Below are 24,408 nucleotides of genomic sequence, written 5' to 3'. Positions count from 1 at the left end.
TCTTCTTGAGAATCGTTAAGGAAATTTTTTTTTTTAACTTCTGCAATTTAAAGTAAAACCATGTTTTTTAAGTTGTAGTGATTTTGTTCTTTATCTTATGTTGCTGTGCTGTGTAGGAGGACAGTGAGAAGGTAGCAGGATTCTTAGAGGACGCTATCAACCGACATCGGGTTCGGACGCTGGCCTCTGGGAGCGCACAGTGAGTAGGGGTCACGACACACGGCCCAGACAGAAGGGGCTGGTTTGCGACCGAAACGGGTCGACGACAGAGGGGAAGGACGGCGGGAGGGATCACACAGCCCGACAACTGAGAGAGAGAGACGGGAGCTGATCCAGCTAAAGAAATAAAGATGGGACATACGCAGAAGGATTCTGGAGCTCGAGAGTCAGAAAATCATCCGAGCGAAACCCTAAGAACTTCTTTTCGGAGGGCCATCACGGCTGTGTGCAGCAATCCCACGAAGCAGTGGAAGATTGACGAACTCCCTGCCTAGAAGGGCGATCATGCCTTAAGATCTGTTGCAGCTTAGGTTTTCCATAATGCCACTATTTCATAACGGAAATGTTTTACATACAAATGCAGCACAAGTACATTTACTGCTCATTCGCCTTATTTGCACTCCAATGTCCTCTTTGATTTGTGATGATTCACTTGGACTTAGCGAAAGTTAAAGACTCCGTCTGTCCCTTACAAACCCGACCCATCCGTTCAATCTAGGAGTAAAATATTCTCTCCAGCACGCACCGGTAATACTCGTGCAGTTTACGTATTTATTTCTTTATAACTGTGAATAATAGACGCTTTGCACAAGCCTGTTTTTCTTTCTTTCTTTCACGCCTCCCTGCAGTCTTCGATTTAAAGGTCACTTCTCCCAGAGCTCCACACGCCATGCCTAAATGTAATGACGAGGGTCGAGGTGTTGATGCCTCTCTTTTAAGCCTGTTGTGCTCTTAAGGGGTTTCCCCGTGAACATGTTCTGAAAGCCAAAGATTGACAAGTGCCTGCTATGGCAACGTACTTTGGATAAGTCCTGACAAAAGGGCGTCGAACCTGACTTAGAGTTTCACTCATTCAGGCTGACTTTTACAATTTTCAAAACCAGCAGATTTATTGATTCGGACTGAATTGAATCTCTTATCGTGATTCGACATCACAAAGTCAGCCTTTGAGAATGTCCGTTAAGAGCTACTGTATAGCCAATATTTATATTGATCATGTGATATGCCGCAGCTTGTTTACAAAATTGAAATAGGAAGAAATTAAATCCACAAAAAAATAAAGACTTGATATAAATTACCATTTTGTTTAACTATATTTCTTCCACAGTCATTATCTAAAAAAAATACATCCGACATATTTTCTCAGTTTTTTTTCCGTCAGGGAATCTTTTGAAGGAAATGAATCCATCCAAAAGCCTTCCAGAATATTTTTTTTAGTATTCTCCTAATCCATGATATGCTTGTCTTTGTTGCTTTCCATGGGCTGCTGACGATAAGATAAAAAAATATATATATATGATTGAAGTGCGCAATATTTTCATTTGGACGTTAATTCTTTAATAACACACACCCTGTATTTTATTCAGACATTTTCAGAGTGAACTTTGCCGTTGGTTGCACTGCAGCCCACGCCAGCTCAAAAACAGAACGCATCCCTTCAACCAGATTTAATCTCGTCAGGAATCCTGGATCCAGGACTTTGTCCTGAACGGAGCTAGGCAGCAAAATAAATGAGAGGATTGTAATGATTGGTCTTCAGCGTTAGGATCACTTAGCCGTGCTTCATTTGTTCAGCCGGGTCTTTTAGATCTCTGTTTGTCATAGCTGCTGTACAGTCTCCGCATACAGGACTTATACTCTTCTCTGTGTCATGCCTTCCTATTTGTGTGTTTCTCAAAAGAGAAGCGCTGAAAACTACAAAGCGTTCATGTACTAGAGGCTGTGGTGTACATATTTGTTTATGGCTTTTAAAGGGTTTTAATTTTAGACAACCTTTCAATGCAGAGCGGTGCCACTGTTGTGCACTCGTGTGATCTTGTGAAGCTGCATGTCTTAATAGCCTGCAACCGGTCAGAACTTTTGCATTTTGCCTTTTTGTCAGTCCCAGGTTTGTCCCAGAGGGGACCTGACCAAGAAAAGGAATGTTTGGACTGAAATTGGGAAGAAAGCATCCATATCAGTCGTATTCATGTCTAATGATTTTTTTTTTTTTTTTTTGTGGATCTGTTGAATAAAAACTTGCCTTTGGATGTGTTCTTAAAACTTTGGTTTAATATTTTAGCTCCTGCAGTTAAATACATGACAATAAACTATATGTGACATGTTGGAGGCGTGTCTGATTTTGTTATTTTCAAAAATAATTTCTGGTTTAAATTCAATAGAGCAGGTTCAGTAATGTAATGTGTAATGTAAAAAAAGGGGGAAAAAAGCTTAGTTTATTTCGATGAATTTAAAAGAAAGTTACAAATCGGGAACAGCCGATCCATCAACATACGCCTCATGAGTGTTTTTATTTAAACTATCCTGATCCTGTGCTTTTGTTTCCAACCCAAACACCGAAGACAATATTGAAAAACATCACACTTCTTGTGGACAAACAATCTTTAATAGTAAAAAGAAAACATTTTTTTTTACATGTGCCGGCAATTTCATGAAAGACAAATAACAAAAGCAGAAAAAAACAGTTGTATAAGGGTTGATTATAAAAAATTTAATTTGCACCAAAAGACCGTCTTTACAGATCAAAACGCATAAAAATGAAAAGTAAATATATTCACCGATTCCCCCTGATGGGGCGTTTTACCATGACAGCAATAAAAAAAGAGGGGAATAAAAACAGATGTTTCCGAGGCCCACATTTCTCGCTGCAGTGACTGGTTAGAATGATTTTGGGCTTCACGTATTGGGATGGTGCTGGGGAACCACTTCAGATTCTTTTACGCCGAGAGGTCACTGCTGTTAAAACGGTCTTGGTCATACACCTCTGCGACAACTTTGCGACCTCCGAACCAGCGTTCATTGAGCGCCTGGATAGCTTTGTCCATTTCTGAAGCCATGGAAAACTCCACAAAGATTTTTACAATGATATCTGCATCTTCCTCTTCGCCTTGCTTTTCCTGGTATATGATGACTCTGTTGACGGAGCCAAATTTCCCGCACTCTTCCGTCACCTCACCCTCCAGGTCGTCATCGATGTCCTCTGGTCCCACCATATTTCGAAGCACCATCACCGTGGTCTGGACAGGAAAGATTTTATTGAGAAAAATCATTTTCAGGATTATTAAAAAACAGTGAATTCAATCTTTTATCAAGGTTTTTTTTTCTCCTTATGATTCATATCTCACCTCTGATTTTCGGAGCAGTTTCTGCATCACCATGTGTCTGGCACTGCTGCCCGAGATGCTCATGTGCTCTTGGTCGCTCAGCATTTCCTGCCCTGGGCCATCCTGTAGAATCTCCTCCTTCTCCTCTTTCCTCTCTTGCTGGTTGGAACCACTCACTTGATTAGACAGGACTGGCGGCGATGCGAGCACAGGGTTCACAAGACCAACCTGCGGAAGCACTGGTAACGCAGGACGCACTGGAGTCACCCCTTTAAAAGCAAGGCAGGCAGTCAGTGAGGTCAAATGTGCTCATGGAGACACTCTTCAAAATTCATGGAAATGTAATCACACAGATGCGGTAACAAGAGGAGGGAACATTATCTTCAGTTATTTAACGCCTTCTGGTTTAACCATACCGAGTTCCCCAAGGTTGTATCCTAGGTCCTCTTCTGTTTAACATCTACATGCTCCCACGAGCTCAGATTATAAAAAAACAACAATAAAATGAGTTATAACTTCCAAGACAACACTTTTTTTTCTGGAGCAAAAGAGGAAAGAAAGAGAGTCAGCATGCAGCTTCAATCAGTGAGACTGAAAACCACAGACCAGTCGAGAAATCTGGGTGTAGTGACGGACTCGGACTAAATCTTAAAAGCCACATGAAGCACTTTGCCTTGTTGTTGAAATGAGCTTTACAAATAATGTGCCCTGCCTTCTTCAAATAAACATTTACTCAGTTCACCTTAAAACAAAGAATCAGCTTAAACCCTGAACCCTATCAGGGGCTTTTTATTTTTCATTTTACTGGATTATTTCCACGACTTAAAGGCAGGGTTGGTAATAAAAAAAAAAAAAAAAAATCTAGCCAGATTTTGAAAGTAGCCTCATTCCCTCAGTGCCCTGTCTGCACCCAACCCCCTTCCCTCTTCGCTCCCTCAAAAGCCACGCCCCTCACTTACATGCACAGGCGCCATTGGTCCAGAAGCGGACCTCAGCTCATGCTTTGAGAGTGGGCTCATGCACACATGGGGTAGAGACGTGATTGGGTCATCAGATTGGTACCTTGTGGCAGACATTGGTCAAAGTTTTTACAGGCTTACAAACAGGCTACAGATGACGGATTTTCTTTGTTCCTTTTTCAGCGCACAGGAGTTATTCATTTCTGTCAGGACTTCAAAGACAATTTCAACCAAAATCTAAAGACGTGGATCTGGAGAAAATTTCCAACCCTGCCTTTAAGATTATTCTTGATTTTTAGATTTGGCGAAACTGGATTTCACTGATTCAAAGAACATTGTTGTGATTATGACTTAGCTTTTAACTAATATTAAGCTAAATGAAAAGCTCAATTCTAGCACATGTCATCAACCCATCAGTCAATTATATATCAAAATATCCAAAAATGTAAAGTATAGTTTAGGACAATAGAACATGTTCACAATATGTTGTGTTTTTAAAACTGGATTTTCAACAGTGTGATAAAAAATGAGCACTCACTCATGTCTTGGTACACACCTGTGATGACCCCTGGTGCCTGGGCAGCCATAACCGCCTGAGGAATTCCCATTTGTGGAGCAAGGAGTGAGGGCGCAGTTAACGCCCCCAGGACTGACGCGCCGGCTACAGCCTCCTTAAGAGAGGGGGGGGCCGTTAGGTAAGGGAAAGACAGAACACAGCACAAGGCAGCACAGTCAACGATCACACAGCACGGCACAGGGAGTCACTCAACCTGGACCTTCTTTAGAGAGACGCAAACTTACGAGCATTATTTAAGTTCACTCTTATTAACTTGTGATTTTTCTGAGCAGGTCATGCATCCTGTGTATACAGGTATTTACTTTTAAATAACTTCAGAATATCTGTCTGTGTGTTTGTGCAAACGAAGAGAACTCTTAGCTTACACACCCAATCAGTGCATGGGAGGAGCTGTTATGGCTTACTTTACCATCAAGTGTTCAAAAACAAAAAAGTACAATTCAACGTCTACATTTGTGGGGGGGAAACATTAAACTGAATGAACAAAGACTAAGCCCAGATTAAGTGATATATTAGGGGGTAAAATTGACACTGTACAGGCAGCTGCTGTTTTCATGATTCCTACAAAACTTGCCTTCTCCCAGTCACCTCAATAGAGTTTCCTATGCCCATATTATCTGTATTGTTGGTGTCAACTCTAGCTACATCTGGGTTATATTTACCTGGAAGGCCATTAAATCCCTTTGGAAGGGATTCATACTTGCCTGGGCCGTAATTTTAGCGGTGGCTGCCGCTGCAGCCACAGCTGCAGCAGGCGGCAAACCACCAGGTGTCGTGGGGGTCAGTAGGGTCATGGGCGGAGTCACTGCCTTGCCAACCCGTAGGTACTGGCCCCCCAGGTCAAAGAGGTTCATAGAAGACACAGCGTCCAGGGCTGACTGAGGCTGTTCATATTCTGTAAGTGGATAAAATACTTGTTAGTAGCAGAGCAGGGGCAACTGCGAGAGGACGAGCGAATGAGGGCTCTCCAGCTCACCGATGAAGCCAAAGCCTCTGTGTCGCCCTGTGGTGGGGTCTCTGGCTAACGTGCAAGACTTGATCCTTCCGAATGCCTCAAACACACTCTTGATGTCAGAGTCCGACAGGTCAGGGTGGACAGACGCCACGTAGATGCGGTTAAAAGCCCGCGCTTCCTCTGCCAGCTGGTCAATGATGGGTTGCGCCTGACCGATGTTACTTGGCCGCCCAACCTATAGCACAGATAATACCAGCAGGGCTACTGAGATCGGAGTTTTTAGTACCAACCGAGAACGCACTCCCTCAAATCAATGACAACTCACAGCCCTGACATTCGGCAGCCACAAGATCAGTCAAAGTCACTCTGCTCTTACAACCATGACACAATGTTATACCAAGTGTTACATCTGCTTTACCTGATGAAAACAATCCTTTCTGCTATTCTGTTACCGTCACATCGCCCACCAAATAAAACGTCCATCAGCTGAGCACATATTCTAATTTGACCTTTTAAATCTTGATGAGCTCTGTTAAACATGCAGACATTAGCTACCGTTCAATTTGCAGAACTAAAGTACATCTCTAATGTAAGAGGGACCACTGACACTTAAGAATATAAAGCTTTTTCTAGAAACACTACATACTTGTGACTAGCTGATCAGGTGGCAACACCGAAAGGGCGACACATTCTTACAGCTACGCGTACTAACATCTTCCTCCCTTTGAACCTCAACTCTGCTCCTACAATAAGACGAGTATCTAAGTGCGACTGGGATCTGTACTACAGATGGGGCGGCCAAGCAACACCAACCAGGCGCAGCCCATCATCAGCACATGGTACAGAGTTAACACCACGGGCCGCTGGGTGTCCTGGTCACTAAAACAGCTTTGATGAAAACACACACACACACACACACACACACACACACACACACACACACACACACACACACACACACACACACACACACACACACACACACACACACACACACACACACACACACACACACACACACACACACACACACACACACACACACACACACACACACACACACACACACACACCTGAAAATCACAAAGACAAGCAAGCAAGAGAGAGAGAGATTAGTCACACAGCCGTCTTTACAGATCGTCAGAGGAACACTTCATTTACAAATCAACTCCTTTAAAAAAATAAAAAATAAAAAAGTACACCTCCAGGATACTTACCTTAATGTTTCGCCCTCCCAGCATGACTGAGTTCATCTGCTCCAGAGCCAGCTGAGCAGCCTCTGGCAAATCATACTCCACAAATGCAAACCCCTGCACCAGAGACAAATGCAAGACAGCAGTTTGAAGTTTAAAGCAACAAGAAACAAAAAAAACTACGTTTGCTGTATTTCACTCTCCTTATGTTAACCAACCTTGTGTTTCATTGTGACAGAATCCCAAGACATGTCAATACTCTTGATCGGGCCGAAGGGGGCAAAGGCCTGTCTGATGGTATCCTCACCCAGCTCATAGTATATGGAGCCAACATACACCCGACACATGATGGCGAGAGCCCGTTGTCGCTGAGCTGCCACCTGCCAACCAGGGAAAAAAACATGGTAAGCATTAGAGAGTAATAGAGAGGACACACACACACACACACACTAATTATAAGTGTATATTTTCTACTGTGCTTGTTTTTCCCAGAAATAATTAGAGGCCAAATCTAAGTTAGGGAGTCTGGACAAGTAATTAGAGTAATAAATGAGATACTGAATCAATGGACACAACATTGTGAAGAATGCTAACATGTATAACTATTGTCACTTTTTCATGTCATTACAATATGGTCTCTTTTCTGTCACTTTTGAACAGACAAATGGAGGAAAACACACTCGTGATTTACATGCACAGCCCTCACAAATATTTGGCTTCAGTAACTGACCTGTAGTCCACGGATGCAAGTAAGGTAACAAAAGTAATCGTGGAGTTCAAAAGACATCCATACAAAGTCTTAACGAAAGCATTTCAAACTTTCTTCTCATGTCTAAGGGGAGGGATGCTGACGGATGACTGAAGCTGTATTCATTCTATTACCCACACAACATAGCATGTGCCTATTTAATGACACCATGGAAAGTTAACTTCTTCACTAAAAGAAAAAAAAAATCATTTTAAGAAGGCCAAAAAGATCTGTGTTTCAGCCTTTCTCTCAGATCAGTAAAGTGACTCATCTCACGAAGAATTACGGACGTGGTTACATGTACACTAACAGCACGTCTCTTGTTTCTTACAAAATATGCATTACTGGGTTAAGCAAAAAGGATGGGAGTGTTGCCATAGCAACCAATAAAAGATAAGGGTAACAGTCCTTCTCCATTTCGCACAGAAAAAAAAGGTTTAATAATCTATTGACCGATTGTAAAGGTGAGAGAGGATCTCCAAAGCCCATTGTCACTGCTGCCATCTGAAAGACAGTAAAGGTGAAAAAAGTGCTGAAAAGTAGGTTAGATATCCCTTAGCTTTACTAGGTGTACAAAAAGATATGCAGACTGCCTCTAAACAACATCAACATAAAACTCTAAAAATCCAAAAGACTACAATTTATTAAGGATTAAAAACTCAGAGGGACACACACACTACAAACATCTGGTTTCAAAATGTTGCACACATCTCACCTGCAGGTTGGTGAGTTGTTGTTGCTGATGGGCGATGGTCTGCTTCACCAACACACTCTTAATGCTTTGTTCCATGGCATACTTCTTTGCCTGAGGAAGAAATAACAAATATCACTCTCTGAACAAGCATTCTTTATGACTTTATGTATAATACATGTTGACAGATACATGCATGCAAGAAACCAGACACACTATGTCAAGGGTTTCTTACCCTCTGAAGTGCCTCCTGCTGCTCTGGGGTAAGAGGCGGGAGGCCAAGCTTGGAGCCTGTGCCCTGTCCATTCTCCATCGTCAGAGCTTCACCTCCCTGCAATGTAGAGATCGCAATTAAATAAACATGACATAAGTACCTGGATCTTAAACTTCTGCCTGTATGTACATCAGTGATTTAGGCAGAAATGGGAAAACAGGGGGTGCAAAAAAAAATACAGGGGGTGCAATTTTTTTTCAGTGTCACTAACGGCGGCGCGGCGGTTATGTGCTCCCTAACACACTAGTTTTGAAGAAAACTGAATAAGTCTCTAAATGGTGCATTCTGTTCAATAAGATGCATTGTTACACGTTTTAGTTTTCACATTTTAGTTTTCCCAAGCTTCATAATGTTGATTTACTGTACAGCCCCTACCCTGACACACCCCATCATCATTTGACTGCAACTCACTTGGTTCATGTTGTCTAAGCCCTTTGTTGGCCCACTGCTTCTATCTGCACTTTCTTTAAAAAACAAACAACAAACACATAAATTCATAATATAATATTGTGTCATCCAGTAATAATAGATCCCTAGACCTTGATAAGTCAATCATCTGGAGCTAAACCCTGCAGTCCGTTGATTGGTTGAAAGAGTCGTCACTTCCTGTGTTACGTTGGTAAACGAAACTCCGCCGTGTTTAAACCATTGACTGTAACACACAGCTGATTGTTTACGTGTGTATTTCTCCTCACCGCACACAGCCTTCTCTGAAACAAAGCTGGATTGAGTTCTTGTAATAAACAGTCACATGCCAATGACAAAGTGGATGAACTGCTGGATGTTTCCAGCGTTGGTTTTGTTTATGTAGCGTTTTTCTCTTTTGTTGGATTTATTAGTTAGCGGATAGCTGTTAGCGGTTAGCTGCTACCATCTGACGCTATTTACATAGCGGCTATCGTTATCCTGATATTCCGCCTACCAAATAGGGCACGGGTGGCACCGTACAGAAACCCGTGTAGTAAGCACGTCTATTAAATGTAGATTTTTGCACGGCCTAGGTCAAGCCGTGCAAAAATTTCAAGGCCGTGTTTTTTTAAAATAGGCCGTGCAAAAAGCGGCTTCGCGGCAGGCTACCTAAATCAGTGATGTACATCCTTATCAGCAACATCCCAGCCAAGAAGTCACAACATCTAATGCAGGTTATTATTTAAATGTGAAGCATATGTAGGACATGCACCCAGATTTAGACCAGGTGGAACCGGACAAACTCCTTACCTACGAAACCCGCTAATCGCTGGGTCCACCAGACTGAGGCAGGAAAGCCCCCAAGGGGAAGAAGATTGATGGGGAAGCTTTAACAATCCAACACGTTCTAGTGGGAAATAAAAGATGCCTTCAGACTACTTATATATTTAATAAAAAACAGGAAAGAAATCGGAGGTGTTTAAGCATTTTGGCTTCCCTGAGACAGAAAATAGGTGAGAAGATCAAACCAGACAAAACTGTGTGCAAGTATTACAAAAAAAGACAAGGAACTACACAAAAAGCACAACCAACACGATGCAGCAATTAATCGACAACACAACGAGAAGATCCGATCACCTCTCCTTATTAAGAGAATCAAAACAATAAAAGGTCAAATCACTCTGGGCAAGCGGCTCCTAAAGGAATCTTTTACACTCATCTTCTGTCTACAGTCTCATTTTGTCTGATAAATCGTGAGAGAATCGTATCGCGAACCGAGTATCGTGAATCCTTAAATCTATACCCAACCTGCCCCTCTTACACATGCTGCGCATGCGCCAACTGTGATTTCTAGAAAGTTGACGTTTGCGTGACGTTCGCATCAATGCTAATCCGTGCTAACGCAACTGCCAACGTTATCCAGCTAAAATAGCAACAATGTCCTGAACTCAAAGTAGATATTAAGATTCAATAACTGGCATATACACATAAACAAACAACTGTAACTGGAAATTTATTCAAAGGCGCGATATAAACGGCGGGGCCTGCTAACAAGGAGTTAGCCATTCATTACTAAGGCGCGCGGAGCAAGGAGATAAAATACATATTGATTCACAGGATATTCTTCATAATTTACATATACCATAGGCCGAGTGCAAACTACCCATCGGCTATAGTAGCTGACAGATCTTAATTGCCTATATTTAACTAGATATGTATTTACCGCTGGCTCTGTTACCGCCATTAAGCGCACCCTCTAGAAGAGGCCCACTCGCTCTAACTATCGCGAGATTTCCAATGGTTAAATGAAAGATGATAGGGTTAGAGTTTTCAAAGTAAACTATCAATCCATCATTCATAATAACGTTATTTATATAGAACCTTTAAAAACAACTGTTTACAAAGTGCTTTACAGATACAAATAAATAGATCAACATTTACAGAAAAAAGGAACAGACGTTAACGGACGGACCAAACAGAGTATGAAAATAAAAATAATGTAAACGCAGATAACAGAAATACAAAAGATACAACCATAGATGTACATAGAACATCTATGGATACAACAGGCAGATATGAGGCAGTTAAATACATTCCTGTAAAGTCGGTTTAAATGTGCTCTAGGAAGATTTGGTAGTAACGTTTGTAAGTTGGAGAAGTGAAACAATTCTATAATATATTTTCTAATTAGTAAATACACTTGTCCCTTTGGCCATAGGACTGTACAACACCTCACTTTTTTATGGCAGGGGAAAAGCACACTGACTCTTGGACTGAAGTTTCCCTTTTTATTTCTCATCTGCACACAGTTGTCCCAAGAGTCACACATCAAATGCTTTACACATTTTGCACTGTCTTCATTTAACACACTGCTGTACATACATAAACAATGCAAACTTCCAAAGGTCTATGCTTTTTCTTTTTTATGTACAGGTCTGAATTTACCGGTGTTCATTTACTGTTTTTAGGTTTTATTTAAATTGCAAAACTAACTAAAAAAAACAAAACACACATTGTATAAAATGGGAAAATATAATACAGGTAGATGCTACTGTGGACAATAGGAAACATGTCATTTTAAATTGTCAGAAATATAGTTTAAAAAGAAGATAACTGAAAACCTGAAAGAAGTCAAAGTTTGATATTCTACTAAAGAATTTAGAAAATTAAGGTTAGTATTTTATTTCAGTACCTTAGACAAGATAGAGAAGATAGCATTATTTTCACTTTTTAAAAAAAAAAATTATTACTTCCGAAATGTTTTATATGGGGTGGCAGTAGCTCATTCTGTAGAGACTTGTGTTGGGAACCAAAGGGTCAACGGTTCAAGTTTCGGACCAAGCCTGGAAAACTGGATTGGTAGCTAGAGAGGTACCTAAGTACTGCCGAGGTGCCCTTGAGCAAGCTCCGCACCAACTCAGGAGTGCATGCTGTGGGCAGCCCCTTCACCCTGTCATCCCTCCGTTAATTCATAGGATCCTATTTTTTCATGTGTTTTTCAGCCTGTTTGTGTGTGTGCGTGTGTGTATTTTCAATATAACAGGGTGTGAAACTGAAGTACAAATTATTAATTATTATTAGATAGTTTCATCTACTCTCCTTACCAGTAGGTGGCGGAAATGCAAACCAAATAGCGGTTTGCCAACCGCCATAAGACTAAAGAAGAAGAGAAAAAAAAGCCTGCTGGAATTTGATCAAACGAAGAAGAAGACGACGACGACCATCATACGACGACGAAGAAGGAGGAGGATTTAGAAGAATGGGCCTCTTCGAAAAGGTGTGAAACGCATTTAAGATTTATCAGCTACTCTGTCCGATAGGTAGGTTGTACTCGACGTGTGGTGCATTCACATTATTAAAAAAAAAAAATCCGTAAATTTAACGTTAATTGTGTCTCTTTGCTTCGCGCGCCTTTTGGTAACGAACGGCTAACGCTAGCCGATTTTAGCTAACTCGTTGTTGAAGGCCTCGTGCCTTTGAACAAAAGGACTCATACATTTATTTATTCATGTAAAAATAAAACTTACTGAAACTTCACATCGACTTTTGTTTTAACATATTTGGTTTAAATTGAGGACTTTGTTGCTGTTTCAGCTGGAAAAGGTTAACGTTAATATTCGGTGCGTTGGTTTTAAAAACCAAATATCAGAAAGATATATTCAAACAAATGTACAATATTAAACAAAACATAGTTTTAGCAATAAGTAACACTGAAAATGTTTATATTTTGTAGTCTCTTAGTTAAATAAAACACATTTATTCACATTATTGTTTATGTAAGGCACGTTTATTTATGCAGGGGAGTTGTGCATAGAAATACATTAGAAAACATAAATGTGGAAATTGATGGGTTAAGAATTATCCACACCAGATAGAAAATTTTAAGTATAAAACAATGGTATTTTTTTTAGTGATAACCAATTTTTAATTTTGACTCAACATCTTTGAGACCCATCAAAATACAACCAAGTGCTTCAAGGTCCCAATAGACTCACAATAGAAGGAACAAGTGGATCAGTTTGAGTCTTTTGGAGCCTGCTTTCCCGTCACATAACAAAAAAACAAGATATCACTGGCCACCATAGACTCAGCATTGACGTGCAGATGTGAGCCTCACCGGGAGACAGGGCTGTGTGTCAGATATATTAAAGAATAGATTTGTTGGCTAAATCTATTCTATTCTTTGTTAGAGCAACAAACACTTTCTTTAGTCGTCAGGTCACCGGGATTACAACATTGGTTTGTATTGAGAACATTGAGCCTGCAGCCCTTTATCTTACAGTTCCTGGTCGTCCAGAACAGTCTGAAAGCTGTTGGAGATGCTTGTCACAAAATTGTTGATGCAACCATGTTTCTGGCATGGAATTGGATCCCAACTTGTTGCGCCCCCAATACTCTCTCTTTAACGCTATTCCATGTTGAAGTGACTATCCAGAACACCCCAAAAGAATGAACACAATAAAAATACAAGTAAACACGGTAAAGTGCCAGAAAGTGAGGAGAGCAAGTGGAACAGGCAAGAGGCGCAGCTTATATGTAGATTGATATGTTAAAATGATGCTGGCTGCCTGTTTTTTTTATTTTATTTTATTAAATATATATAAGTAGTCTGAAGGCATCTTTTATTTCTCACTAGGCTTGTTGAATTGTTAAAGCTTCCCCATCAATCTTCTTCCCCTTGGGGGCTTTCCTGCCTCAGTCTGGTGGACCCAGCGATTAGCGGGTTTCGTAGGTAAGGAGTTTGTCCGGTTCCACCTGGTCTAAATCTGGGTGCATGTCCTACATATGCTTCACATTTAAATAATAACCTGCATTAGATGTTGTGACTTCTTGGCTGGGATGTTGCTGATAAGGATGTACATACAGGCAGAAGTTTAAGATCCAGGTACTTATGTCATGTTTATTTAATTGCGATCTCTACATTGCAGGGAGGTGAAGCTCTGACGATGGAGAATGGACAGGGCACAGGCTCCAAGCTTGGCCTCCCGCCTCTTACCCCAGAGCAGCAGGAGGCACTTCAGATGGTAAGAAACCCTTGACATAGTGTGTCTGGTTTCTTGCATGCATGTATCTGTCAAAATGTATTATACATAAAGTCATAAAGAATACTTGTTCAGAGAGTGATATTTGTTATTTCTTCCTCAGGCAAAGAAGTATGCCATGGAACAAAGCATTAAGAGTGTGTTGGTGAAGCAGACCATCGCCCATCAGCAACAACAACTCACCAACCTGCAGGTGAGATGTGTGCAACATTTTGAAACCATACATTTGTAATGTGTGTTAAAAAAAAAAAAAAAAAAAAAAAATCAGCAAAAAAGGAGCACACTCGACAGTAATCAGTTTCAGGTGCACAAGACTAAAAATAGACAGAAAAGTCAGCACACAAATGTCCTTTAAATTTCCTTCATCCAGGTAAGAACAGCAAACCAACAACAGATGCATTTTGGCCTTGTGCTGAAACGTATCCGTTTTTGTTTTTCTTACCCAGATGAAGGAAACTTGAGACATTTGTGTGCAGACTTTTCAGTCTTTTTTGTTGTGTGTGTCCCCGTGAGTTTTTAATCATTGAATAAATTGTAGTCTTTTGGATTTTTATAGTGTCAGTCTTTTGTTGACTTAGATGATGGTTGCGTTATTAGGTGTCCATTTGTTAGTCCCACCTCCACCACTCAGTGGAAAGGAAAAAAAGTACTACAGCTGTAGACTAGGCTCCTTTTTTGGGGGGAAGGACTTGTTTTATGTTTATTTGCTGTGTGTTAATTTGTAATTGAAATAGGGGGGGACAATTCCCCAAACTGTATGTTGTTTAGAGGGAGTGTCTGCATATAGAGTTAGTTTAACCGTTTTTGTATATCTAGCAAAGAAATGACAGTTTTGAAAAGCAAAGCTAAGGGATATCTAACCTACTTTTCAGCACTTTTTTCACCTTTACTGTCTTTCAGATGGCAGCAGTGACAATGGGCTTTGGAGATCCTCTCTCACCTTTACAATCGGTCAATAGATTATTAAACCTTTTTTTTTCTGTGCGAAATGGAGAAGGACTGTTACCCTTATCTTTTATTGGTTGCTATGGCAACACTCCCATCCTTTTTGCTTAACCCAGTAATGCATATTTTGTAAGAAACAAGAGACGTGCTGTTAGTGTACATGTAACCACGTCCGTAATTCTTCGTGAGATGAGTCACTTTACTGATCTGAGAGAAAGGCTGAAACACAGATCTTTTTGGCCTTCTTAAAATGATTTTTTTTTTTCCTGTTAGTGAAGAAGTTAACTTTCCATGGTGTCATTAAATAGGCACATGCTATGTTGTGTGGGTAATAGAATGAATACAGCTTCAGTCAGCATCCCTCCCCTTAGACATGAGAAGAAAGTTTGAAATGCTTTCGTTAAGACTTTGTATGGATGTCTTTTGAACTCCACGATTACTTTTGTTACCTTACTTGCATCCGTGGACTACAGGTCAGTTACTGAAGCCAAATATTTGTGAGGGCTGTGCATGTAAATCACGAGTGTGTTTTCCTCCATTTGTCTGTTCAAAAGTGACAGAAAAGAGACCATATTGTAATGACATGAAAAAGTGACAATAGTTATACATGTTAGCATTCTTCACAATGTTGTGTCCATTGGTAACATCAGTATCTCATTTATTACTCTAATTACTTGTCCAGACTCCCTAACTTAGATTTGGCCTCTAATTATTTCTGGGAAAAACAAGCACAGTAGAAAATATACACTTATAATTAGTGTGTGTGTGTGTGTGTGTCCTCTCTATTACTCTCTAATGCTTACCATGTTTTTTTCCCTGGTTGGCAGGTGGCAGCTCAGCGACAACGGGCTCTCGCCATCATGGGTCGGGTGTATGTTGGCTCCATATACTATGAGCTGGGTGAGGATACCATCAGACAGGCCTTTGCCCCCTTCGGCCCGATCAAGAGTATTGACATGTCTTGGGATTCTGTCACAATGAAACACAAGGTTGGTTAACATAAGGAGAGTGAAATACAGCAAACATAGTTTTTTTTGTTTCTTGTTGCTTTAAACTTAAAACTGCTGTCTTGCATTTGTCTCTTGTGCAGGGGTTTGCATTTGTGGAGTATGATTTGCCAGAGGCTGCTCAGCTGGCTCTGGAGCAGATGAACTCAGTCATGCTGGGAGGGCGAAACATTAAGGTAAGTATCCTGGAGGTGTGCTTTTTTATTTTTTATTTTTTTAAAGGAGTTGGCAAAGTTGTGGATCTAAGATTCCTCTTTTGAGTTGATTTGTAAATGAAGTGTTCCTCTGACGATCTGTAAAGACGGCTGTGTGACTAATCTCTCTCTCTCTTGCTTGCTTGTCTTTGTGATTTTCAGGTGCGTGTGTTCTGCGTGTGCCTGGTTTTGTTTGTTGGTGTACTGTCCGTCTGTGTGTGTGTGTGTGTGTTTTTTTATGATTTCATCAAAGCTGTTTTAGTGACCAGGACACCCAGCGGCCCGTGGTGTTAACTCTGTACCATGTGCTGATGATGGGCTGCGCCTGGTTGGTGTTGCTTGGCCGCCCCATCTGTAGTACAGATCCCAGTCGCACTTAGATACTCGTCTTATTGTAGGAGCAGAGTTGAGGTTCACAGGGAGGAAGATGTTAGTACGCGTAGCTGTAAGAATGTGTCGCCCTTTCGGTGTTGCCACCTGATCAGCTAGTCACAAGTATGTAGTGTTTCTAGAAAAAGCTTTATATTCTTAAGTGTCAGTGGTCCCTCTTACATTAGAGATGTACTTTAGTTCTGCAAATTGAACGGTAGCTAATGTCTGCATGTTTAACAGAGCTCATCAAGATTTAAAAGGTCAAATTAGAATATGTGCTCAGCTGATGGACGTTTTATTTGGTGGGCGATGTGACGGTAACAGAATAGCAGAAAGGATTGTTTTCATCAGGTAAAGCAGATGTAACACTTGGTATAACATTGTGTCATGGTTGTAAGAGCAGAGTGACTTTGACTGATCTTGTGGCTGCCGAATGTCAGGGCTGTAAGTTGTCAGTGATTTGAGGGAGTGCGTTCTCGGTTGGTACTAAAAACTCCGATCTCAGTAGCCCTGCTGGTATTATCTGTGCTATAGGTTGGGCGGCCAAGTAACATCGGTCAGGCGCAACCCATCATTGAACAGTTGGCAGAGGAAGCACGGGCTTTTAACCGCATCTACGTGGCGTCTGTCCACCCTGACCTGTCGGACTCTGACATCAAGAGTGTGTTTGAGGCATTCGGAAGGATCAAGTCTTGCACGTTAGCCAGAGACCCCACCACAGGGCGACACAGAGGCTTTGGCTTCATCGGTGAGCTGGAGAGCCCTCATTCGCTCGTCCTCTCGCTGTTGCCCCCTGCTCTGCTACTAACAAGTATTTTATCCACTTACAGAATATGAACAGCCTCAGTCAGCCCTGGACGCTGTGTCTTCTATGAACCTCTTTGACCTGGGGGGTCAGTACCTACGGGTGGGCAAGGCAGTGACTCCGCCCATGCCCCTACTGACCCCCACGACACCTGGTGGTCTGCCGACTGCTGCAGCTGTGGCTGCAGCGGCAGCCACCGCTAAAATTACGGCCCAGGCAAGTATAAACCCCTTTCAAAGGGATTTAATGGCCTTCCAGGTAAATATAACCCAGATGTAGCTAGAGTTGACACCAACAATACAGATAATATGGGCATAGGAAACTCTATTGAGGTGACTGGGAGAAGGCAAGTTTTGTAGGGATCATGAAAACAGCAGCTGCCCGTACAGTGTCAATTTTACCCCCTAATATATCACTTAATCTGGGCTTAGTCTTTGTTCATTCAGTTTAATGTTTCCCCCCCAAAAATGTAGACGTTGAATTGTACTTTTTTGTTTTTGAACACTTGATGGTAAAGTAAGCCATAACAGCTCCTCCCATGCACTGATTGGGTGTGTAAGCTAAGAGTTCTCTTCGTTCACACAGATGTATATTTTGAAGTTGACAGTGACTAACGAGACAGTTCTCAGTACTGCGTAATCATTTAAAAGTAAATATCTGTATACACAGAATGCATGACCTGCTCAGAAAATCTCCTTGTGCCATGCTGTGATCGTTGACTGTGCTGCCTTGTGCTGTGTTCTGTCTTTCCCTTACCTAATGTCTTCGGCCCCCCCCTCTCTTAAGGAGGCTGTAGCCGGCGCGTCAGTCCTGGGGGCGTTAACACATTCACTTCTTGCTCCACAAATGGGAATTCCTCAGGCGGTTATGGCTGCCCAGGCACCAGGGGTCATCACAGGTGTGTACCAAGACATGAGTGAGTGCTCATTTTTTATCACACTGTTCGAACCCATTGATTTGAAAATCCAGTTTTAAAGGGGACCTATTATGAAAAATCCACCTTGACAGTGTTTTTGATTATGTGGGTGACAGTGTCTTATCAACCCACAAAATTTGAAACAAATCCATCCATTCGTTTGTGGTCTGCATCAGTCTTAGCACACAGAGAAAAATGCATCGTTTCAAATATTCTCAACTGGTGACATCACAGGTTTGATTGTTTTCTTTCTGCCTATGGACTACTCCACCCCCAGCGTAGAGCAAAACTGCCCAGGTTCGCCATTCTACTCCCACTACAAAGTGATGTGTACTTTGAAATCCCATTGGAAGCTCATTGCATTTAAAGAGACAGACACACCGAAACAGTGGTGATACTGAGAAAGCTAGTTTGTACAGGGTCACAAACGTCAGCGGACTGTTGAAAAGGTGGATAATATGTCCTCTTTAAGGTCTGCAAACGCTTTGCTTTGTAATGAATAATGACTAATCAATCATCTTTGTTCATCCCCCTCTTGGGTTTATTCATGTTACACTTTCTCTGATTATATTGCTATGATTTTTTTTGGTCTGTGTCATCTTTGTAGTTATAATTTATTTTGAAGAGTGTCTCCATGAGCACATTTGACCTCACTGACTGCCTGCCTTGCTTTTAAAGGGGTGACTCCAGTGCGTCCTGCGTTACCAGTGCTTCCGCAGGTTGGTCTTGTGAACCCTGTGCTCGCATCGCCGCCAGTCCTGTCTAATCAAGTGAGTGGTTCCAACCAGCAAGAGAGGAAAGAGGAGAAGGAGGAGATTCTACAGGATGGCCCAGGGCAGGAAATGCTGAGCGACCAAGAGCACATGAGCATCTCGGGCAGCAGTGCCAGACACATGGTGATGCAGAAACTGCTCCGAAAATCAGAGGTGAGATATGAATCATAAGGAGAGAAAAAAACCTTGATAAAAGATTGAATTCACTGTTTTTTAATAATCCTGAAAATGATTTTTCTCAATAAAATCTTTCCTGTCCAGACCACGGTGATGGTGCTTCGAAATATGGTGGGACCAGAGGACATCGATGACGACCTGGAGGGCGAGGTGACGGAAGAGTGCGGGAAATTTGGCTCCGTCAACAGAGTCATCATATACCAGGAAAAGCAAGGCGAAGAGGAAGATGCAGATATCATTGTAAAAATCTTTGTGGAGTTTTCCATGGCTTCAGAAATGGACAAAGCTATCCAGGCGCTCAATGAACGCTGGTTCGGAGGTCGCAAAGTTGTCGCAGAGGTGTATGACCAAGACCGTTTTAACAGCAGTGACCTCTCGGCGTAAAAGAATCTGAAGTGGTTCCCCAGCACCATCCCAATACGTGAAGCCCAAAATCATTCTAACCAGTCACTGCAGCGAGAAATGTCGTCTTCAGATACTTGTTTAATTTCCCTCTCTTTTTTTTATTGCTGTTGATATTATTGTAAAATGCCCCATCAGAGGGAATTAGTAAATATATTTACATGTCATTTTTTTGCGTTGTGATCTGTAAAGACAGTCTTTTTTTTGGTGCAAATTTTATAATCCAATCGCATAAAACCATTTACTCTTTTTCTGCTTTTTGTTTTTGACTAAATTGCCTGGACATGTAAACATGTTTCCCTTTCTTCTATTAAAGGTTGTTTGTCCACAAAGTTCACAAAGTCTGCTTTTATTTTCAGACATGTTTCTGAAGAGTTAATGACATTTTGTAGTCTTGTAGAGGTGTATGTGCTTTTTAAAATCTATCCCTATCACCTAGGGACAACAGAAAATATAACCTGCATATACTTGTTTGACAATTATTGAACACAATCCAGGATTTAATAAATTCAGAGTCCAGAAATGATTTGAGTTTATTGGCATATTTGATTTAAATGATTTGCGCACTGTGTTAAACATACCTGGCTAATAAAGCTGACTGCGATATACGGCAGAAAATAAAGCACTACAATACTTTCACTTCTGAAACTTTAAAATGTCTGTACTAATGAACCTTCAAATGAATTTAAATAACCTAACTAATGTAAATAAGACATTAAAATAATGTTTTGATCCCTGACCTTAGTGAAGGGGAACCCAACACTAGGTGGTGCTGTGGTGAGGCACACAGTATCCCCGCGCGCGCGCGCGCACACGCCTAACCGGCCTGCCTCGGCTCCACTCGGGGGAGGGATGCGCGGCAGTCACTGAAGCTCTACCTCTCGCAGCGTCGCAGTGAAACATTTTACTCGGCAGCTTCTCGGGGGACGTCTGTTTTTTTTTTAGGGGGATGTTGTTTCCACGACACAGAATTAAAACAAAGGTTGTTTTATTTCGTGTATTTTGTGACGTCAGTGTTTGCTAACGGCAGCTAGCACAAAGGCTAGTAGCCGATTGAAGCTAACGGATGCTAGCCTGCTAACAACACAGCCGGTGAGGACGAGCAACATCCATACTGGGGTTAATCTCCGCTGACTCTGTTCGTGGGTAATGTTAGCTGCTGTGTCGTTGTAATTTATCTCAAACATATGTCAGGTGTTTGTGTTAGGAACTGGATCCTTTGCCTACATATATATATATAAATATATATATTTTTTAAGCTAACCATGACAGAGCTTTCGGTCTCATGTAAGGAGGATGTTGGCGGTAGCAAAACAAGCTAACTTTTTTTTTAGAACTCCGTGTCTGTGAAGAAGTTGAGGATACTCTTCATCACACCTAAGTTTAAAGATTTTATTTTTTAATTTTAATTTCCGGGGGGTTGGATGAGTTGACGATCCTCCAGCGTGGCTGAATTGAAGACTGGAAATATCGCTTACAGATCGGAGGGATTATTTTTTTCTGTTTTAAGTGGATTTCGGCCTCGTTGGACTACAGTAAATAATTTGACACTGAGGGAGCCCCTCTGTTCCACAGACTCCCCTCTCCAGCCTCCGATGTGGAGAGTTCAGTAGCTCCGACCGGCGACCTGCTCCCCTCCGGCGGCCGGACATGCTGAAGTGTATCCCCCTTTGGCGCTGTAACCGCCACGTCGAGTCGGTGGACAAGCGGCACTGCAGCCTGCAGACGGTCCCCGATGAGGTGTTCCGCTACACCCGCAGCCTGGAGGAGCTTCTCCTCGATGCCAACCAACTCAAAGAGCTACCAAAGGTTCGCAGCCTCAACAGACCCACAAAAAATGACCGATCCTGTTGTGTCATCATGAATGTGTGTTCTTCCTCTGCTGCATCGCACCACACATGCTTGAAGTTAGTCGAGATCAGGGCTCTACAACCTTTCTTCATTTGAGAGCTACTTTGACAAAATTGAAGTGTGCAAAGAGCTACTTACATCACATTGCTTGCATTTATTCACAACGCAAACATCATCTGACTTAAGCTACTGTGTGAAATTGCAATAAGCCAATGATTATCAATAATAATAATAACAAAAACATTAATCTTGTGCCACATAGTGTAAGCTAAGTTACTGAAAGTTCACCTCAATGTCCAAGAAAACTTTTCTACTTAACTCTTGTTTTCATGGGTAAAATATATGAATTGTAGGTTTTTAGTTTTAATGCAGCCAGTCAACCTGTAGGAGAGCGACCTGTTGGAGACCCCTGGTCTAGATCAACCCATCTGACTATCTTTACTTCCAGGAGACATAAGCATTGAAATAGATCGACCGTTATCATCTGCTCAGGTACTTCCTCCTCAGCAAGCCTTCTTTGTTTTTGTTTGAAATGGGGTTTGGCCACCCCCCCAACCACACTATACTGTACCTTTTTTTGTTTGTTATTCACATATTTACTTGAATAATAGTATTTTACAACCATAACACCAGGTAAGGCTGATTGTGGATTAATTAATTGTTAATCACTGTAACAACAAGAGCCCATATTGTAGTTCTGAGTGGATCTACTTTATGTTCAGAGGGACCTAGCCCTGACCAGAACGGCTCTGGCACACAACACATCGCCCATAGTAAAAGCTTCGGTGGCCAGATGGATTGGATGCAGTGTAGGAAGGCATGTGTGGAATGAATTGCAACGCTGTCCCCACCCACACTCCCACTACTTGAATCTTGACAACATTTCCAAAGTGGTTATTTTAAGGGGTGCAGAGCAGTCGCGAGTCTGTTTTTTTCCCTTCAAAGTGTCCGGAGTTCTGGAGTACTTGCCGGCTGCACTTTCTCCTTGTTCTTTTAACTTCAACATGGCATTGTTCATTATAAGGACATTATCTGGTTGTGGTCATGCTAGCAAGGACAGTCAGGCTGTCGCTTGTCGTGGCTTCAGCTTACGGTGAAAGGGACAAGTGGCACACTCACCGATGAAGATTGTTAACAAGGCTGGGCAAACAACGGCTGGAGTGTTGACACTGGGGCTGCCTGTTACCTTCTGGACATGACAAACAATAGAACTTTCTTGTTCACGTTTCCCAGCAAAGGATGCATTTAGTTTAGAAAATAAAATCCCCTAATTGCTTTGACATGTGTTAGTTTTTACACATAAGAGTTCTTGATGGAGATCAGTCCCCTCTGAGTGTGTTTGATGAAAGATTGCTTTGTGCATAAAAACTCTTAGGGGACATCAAATTAGCTTGTTGCCTTCAGTCCCCTTCCCTATTTGGACAAAAGAGCTACTCATTAAGACACATACAACTGTTTTGAAAAATACCATCCAAAGCTGCCCAAAACATCGATTTTGAAATGGTGCAGAATTTAGCATTTAAATGACAGAATTGAGTATTTGCAGTGAAGAGGGATCAGGAGGGGGAATCCAACGAAGCTGTTCTCGTTAGTGTTTGATTGTAAACATTTTAAGGGTAGTATCTGTGGAGATTGCCTCTTCTTTAAAAAAAACAAAAAAAAAAACAGACCCAAGACTTAATTAAGAATCGATAAACAATGTGCCATGAATAAAAGAAATGACAGTCTGATGTTGTTCACCAGACTCCAGAAATAAAATAGTTCTTGTAGCATTAAACTTGTCTCGGGTGTATGTCAGGTCTTCTCCTGACTTGCCTTAGAAGCTGACAGAATTTGCGTTTCATCCACTTAGCTCATACCTGGCTGTCAGATTCTCACAGTGTACCTGGTGCACAGCCCCTGAAACACAGAGTGACGGATACGCCCAAACACTCGGGCGCAGCAGACAGCAGAACCGCCAGTCTCTCCGTGCGGTGCGGCCTTCAACCAGGAGACGTAAATGCATGTTGACAGAATGTCTCGTGTGGTTGGCGGTGAACACGTAGCGTGCAGACACAAAGCATGTGGGCCCTCTCTGTGGTCCCCGGAGTCAGCGGGGCTTCTGCGAGGGAGCGGTGCGAGAGGTCAGGCCTGCGAAACAAGGGCAGTGACTGTATGTTGAGCAGCATTACCATAATGAGCTCGTAAAGTGAGTGAGCGTCTGAATGCCTCTGTGCACGCATGTTCTCCTTCCCTGTGACCGAGTAATCACGTCAGAGATGAGTCCGTGCAGTCAGCTATTCTTAGATGTCAATCAAGCATCGGGGTCATTTTGCCTCTCAGTTCATCCCATGCGTTAATGAATAAACAACACTGTACAAAATTCTTACCGGCTACACCATCATGTATAACATGTGCCATAAAGACTAATCAGCTTCACGAGCTGAAGTCAAAAGCAAAACAATCAAAAGATGATCCACTGGTTTGGAGTACTTTGTACGTAATAAAGCAGTGGAGGTGTAGTGAGTTATTTAGTTTGGTGCTCCTCGGGGTGGATATGTGAGGCAGTGTTTGTAGGGGTTTAACGTAGTGAACAGATGGAGATTTAGTCGTCCTGACAGTTTCTTAAGTTTACAGTGACTCACCCCCCCCAAACAGCACTGCCCACCAATCTGAGATTATACCCTCTGTGCTAGTCATGTCTCCGTTTGCCACATCAAGAACATTTCAGAGAACAGAGAAATGGCAAAATGACTGTTTCTGTTTTCGTCAGATGTTGAGTGAGATTGTATCCATGCAGTGATGATACAATATAAC

The 24,408-nt window shown here is 41.9% G+C and overlaps 4 protein-coding genes across 12 annotated transcripts in view; 3 read left to right on the top strand and 1 right to left on the bottom strand.

Annotated features, from left to right (window-relative positions):
• nrbp2b (nuclear receptor binding protein 2b) overlaps positions 1–2,326 on the top strand; it is a 31,412-nt gene extending 29,086 nt beyond the window's left edge. For both annotated transcript variants that reach the window (XM_079360935.1, XM_079360936.1), the window contains exon 18: positions 117–2,326. In XM_079360935.1, the coding sequence (XP_079217061.1) occupies positions 117–203 (87 nt within the window). In that variant the 3' untranslated portion in view covers positions 204–2,326. The remainder of the gene's footprint in view (positions 1–116) is intronic.
• LOC306834764 (poly(U)-binding-splicing factor PUF60-like) lies at positions 2,225–10,937 on the bottom strand. 4 transcript variants are annotated; one of them, XM_079360931.1, is made up of 11 exons: positions 10,852–10,937; positions 8,682–8,777; positions 8,471–8,560; positions 8,209–8,259; positions 7,226–7,387; positions 7,032–7,124; positions 5,836–6,049; positions 5,522–5,754; positions 4,821–4,953; positions 3,345–3,592; positions 2,225–3,236 (listed from the first exon to the last, which is right to left on the bottom strand). In XM_079360931.1, the coding sequence occupies exons 1-11, from the start codon at positions 10,870–10,872 to the stop codon at positions 2,937–2,939; spliced, it is 1,641 nt and encodes a 546-aa protein (XP_079217057.1). In that variant the 5' UTR covers positions 10,873–10,937; the 3' UTR covers positions 2,225–2,936. The 4 variants fall into 4 exon arrangements, with proteins under 4 accessions (XP_079217057.1, XP_079217058.1, XP_079217059.1 ...); XM_079360932.1 differs by having other exon boundaries at positions 4,839–4,953; positions 10,852–10,936; XM_079360933.1 differs by having other exon boundaries at positions 4,839–4,953; positions 5,564–5,754; positions 10,852–10,935.
• Positions 10,938–12,297: 1,360 nt separating this feature from the next.
• Positions 12,298–20,093, top strand: LOC306834958 (poly(U)-binding-splicing factor PUF60-like). 5 transcript variants are annotated; one of them, XM_079361303.1, is made up of 11 exons: positions 12,298–12,405; positions 14,057–14,152; positions 14,274–14,363; positions 15,071–15,121; positions 15,943–16,104; positions 16,206–16,298; positions 17,223–17,436; positions 17,519–17,709; positions 18,280–18,391; positions 19,088–19,335; positions 19,444–20,093. In XM_079361303.1, exons 1-11 carry the CDS (start codon positions 12,388–12,390, stop codon positions 19,741–19,743), a joined length of 1,575 nt encoding a protein of 524 aa, XP_079217429.1. In that variant the 5' UTR covers positions 12,298–12,387; the 3' UTR covers positions 19,744–20,093. The 5 variants fall into 5 exon arrangements, with proteins under 5 accessions (XP_079217429.1, XP_079217428.1, XP_079217427.1 ...); XM_079361302.1 differs by having other exon boundaries at positions 18,280–18,409; XM_079361301.1 differs by having other exon boundaries at positions 17,519–17,751.
• Positions 20,094–20,556: 463 nt separating this feature from the next.
• The window catches only part of scrib (scribble planar cell polarity protein), a 58,388-nt gene continuing 54,536 nt past the window's right edge, over positions 20,557–24,408 (top strand). The window contains exon 1 of the mRNA XM_079361618.1: positions 20,557–21,570. Coding sequence (XP_079217744.1) covers positions 21,412–21,570 — 159 coding nt within the window. The 5' untranslated portion in view covers positions 20,557–21,411. The remainder of the gene's footprint in view (positions 21,571–24,408) is intronic.

Source organism: Symphodus melops, assembly GCF_947650265.1.
Source record: "Symphodus melops genome assembly, chromosome: 14".
NCBI lineage: Eukaryota > Metazoa > Chordata > Actinopteri > Labriformes > Labridae > Symphodus > Symphodus melops.
This window is presented reverse-complemented; position numbering and strand designations above follow the sequence as displayed.

What these genes read in the sequence shown, in the direction of transcription:
- LOC306834764 (XM_079360931.1), bottom strand. Translation starts at nt 10,872, where the DNA reads ATGGCGGTAACAGAGCCAGCG. An exon ending in CTGTCACAATGAAACACAAG is followed by an intron (nt 7,125 to 7,225) that starts GTTGGTTAACAT and finishes TCTCTGGTGCAG; the next exon opens with GGGTTTGCATTTGTGGAGTA. An exon ending in AGGTGTGTACCAAGACATGA is followed by an intron (nt 3,593 to 4,820) that starts GTGAGTGCTCAT and finishes TTGCTTTTAAAG; the next exon opens with GGGTGACTCCAGTGCGTCCT.
- LOC306834958 (XM_079361300.1), top strand. An exon ending in AGGTGTGTACCAAGACATGA is followed by an intron (nt 18,410 to 19,087) that starts GTGAGTGCTCAT and finishes TTGCTTTTAAAG; the next exon opens with GGGTGACTCCAGTGCGTCCT. An exon ending in AACTGCTCCGAAAATCAGAG is followed by an intron (nt 19,336 to 19,443) that starts GTGAGATATGAA and finishes TTTCCTGTCCAG; the next exon opens with ACCACGGTGATGGTGCTTCG.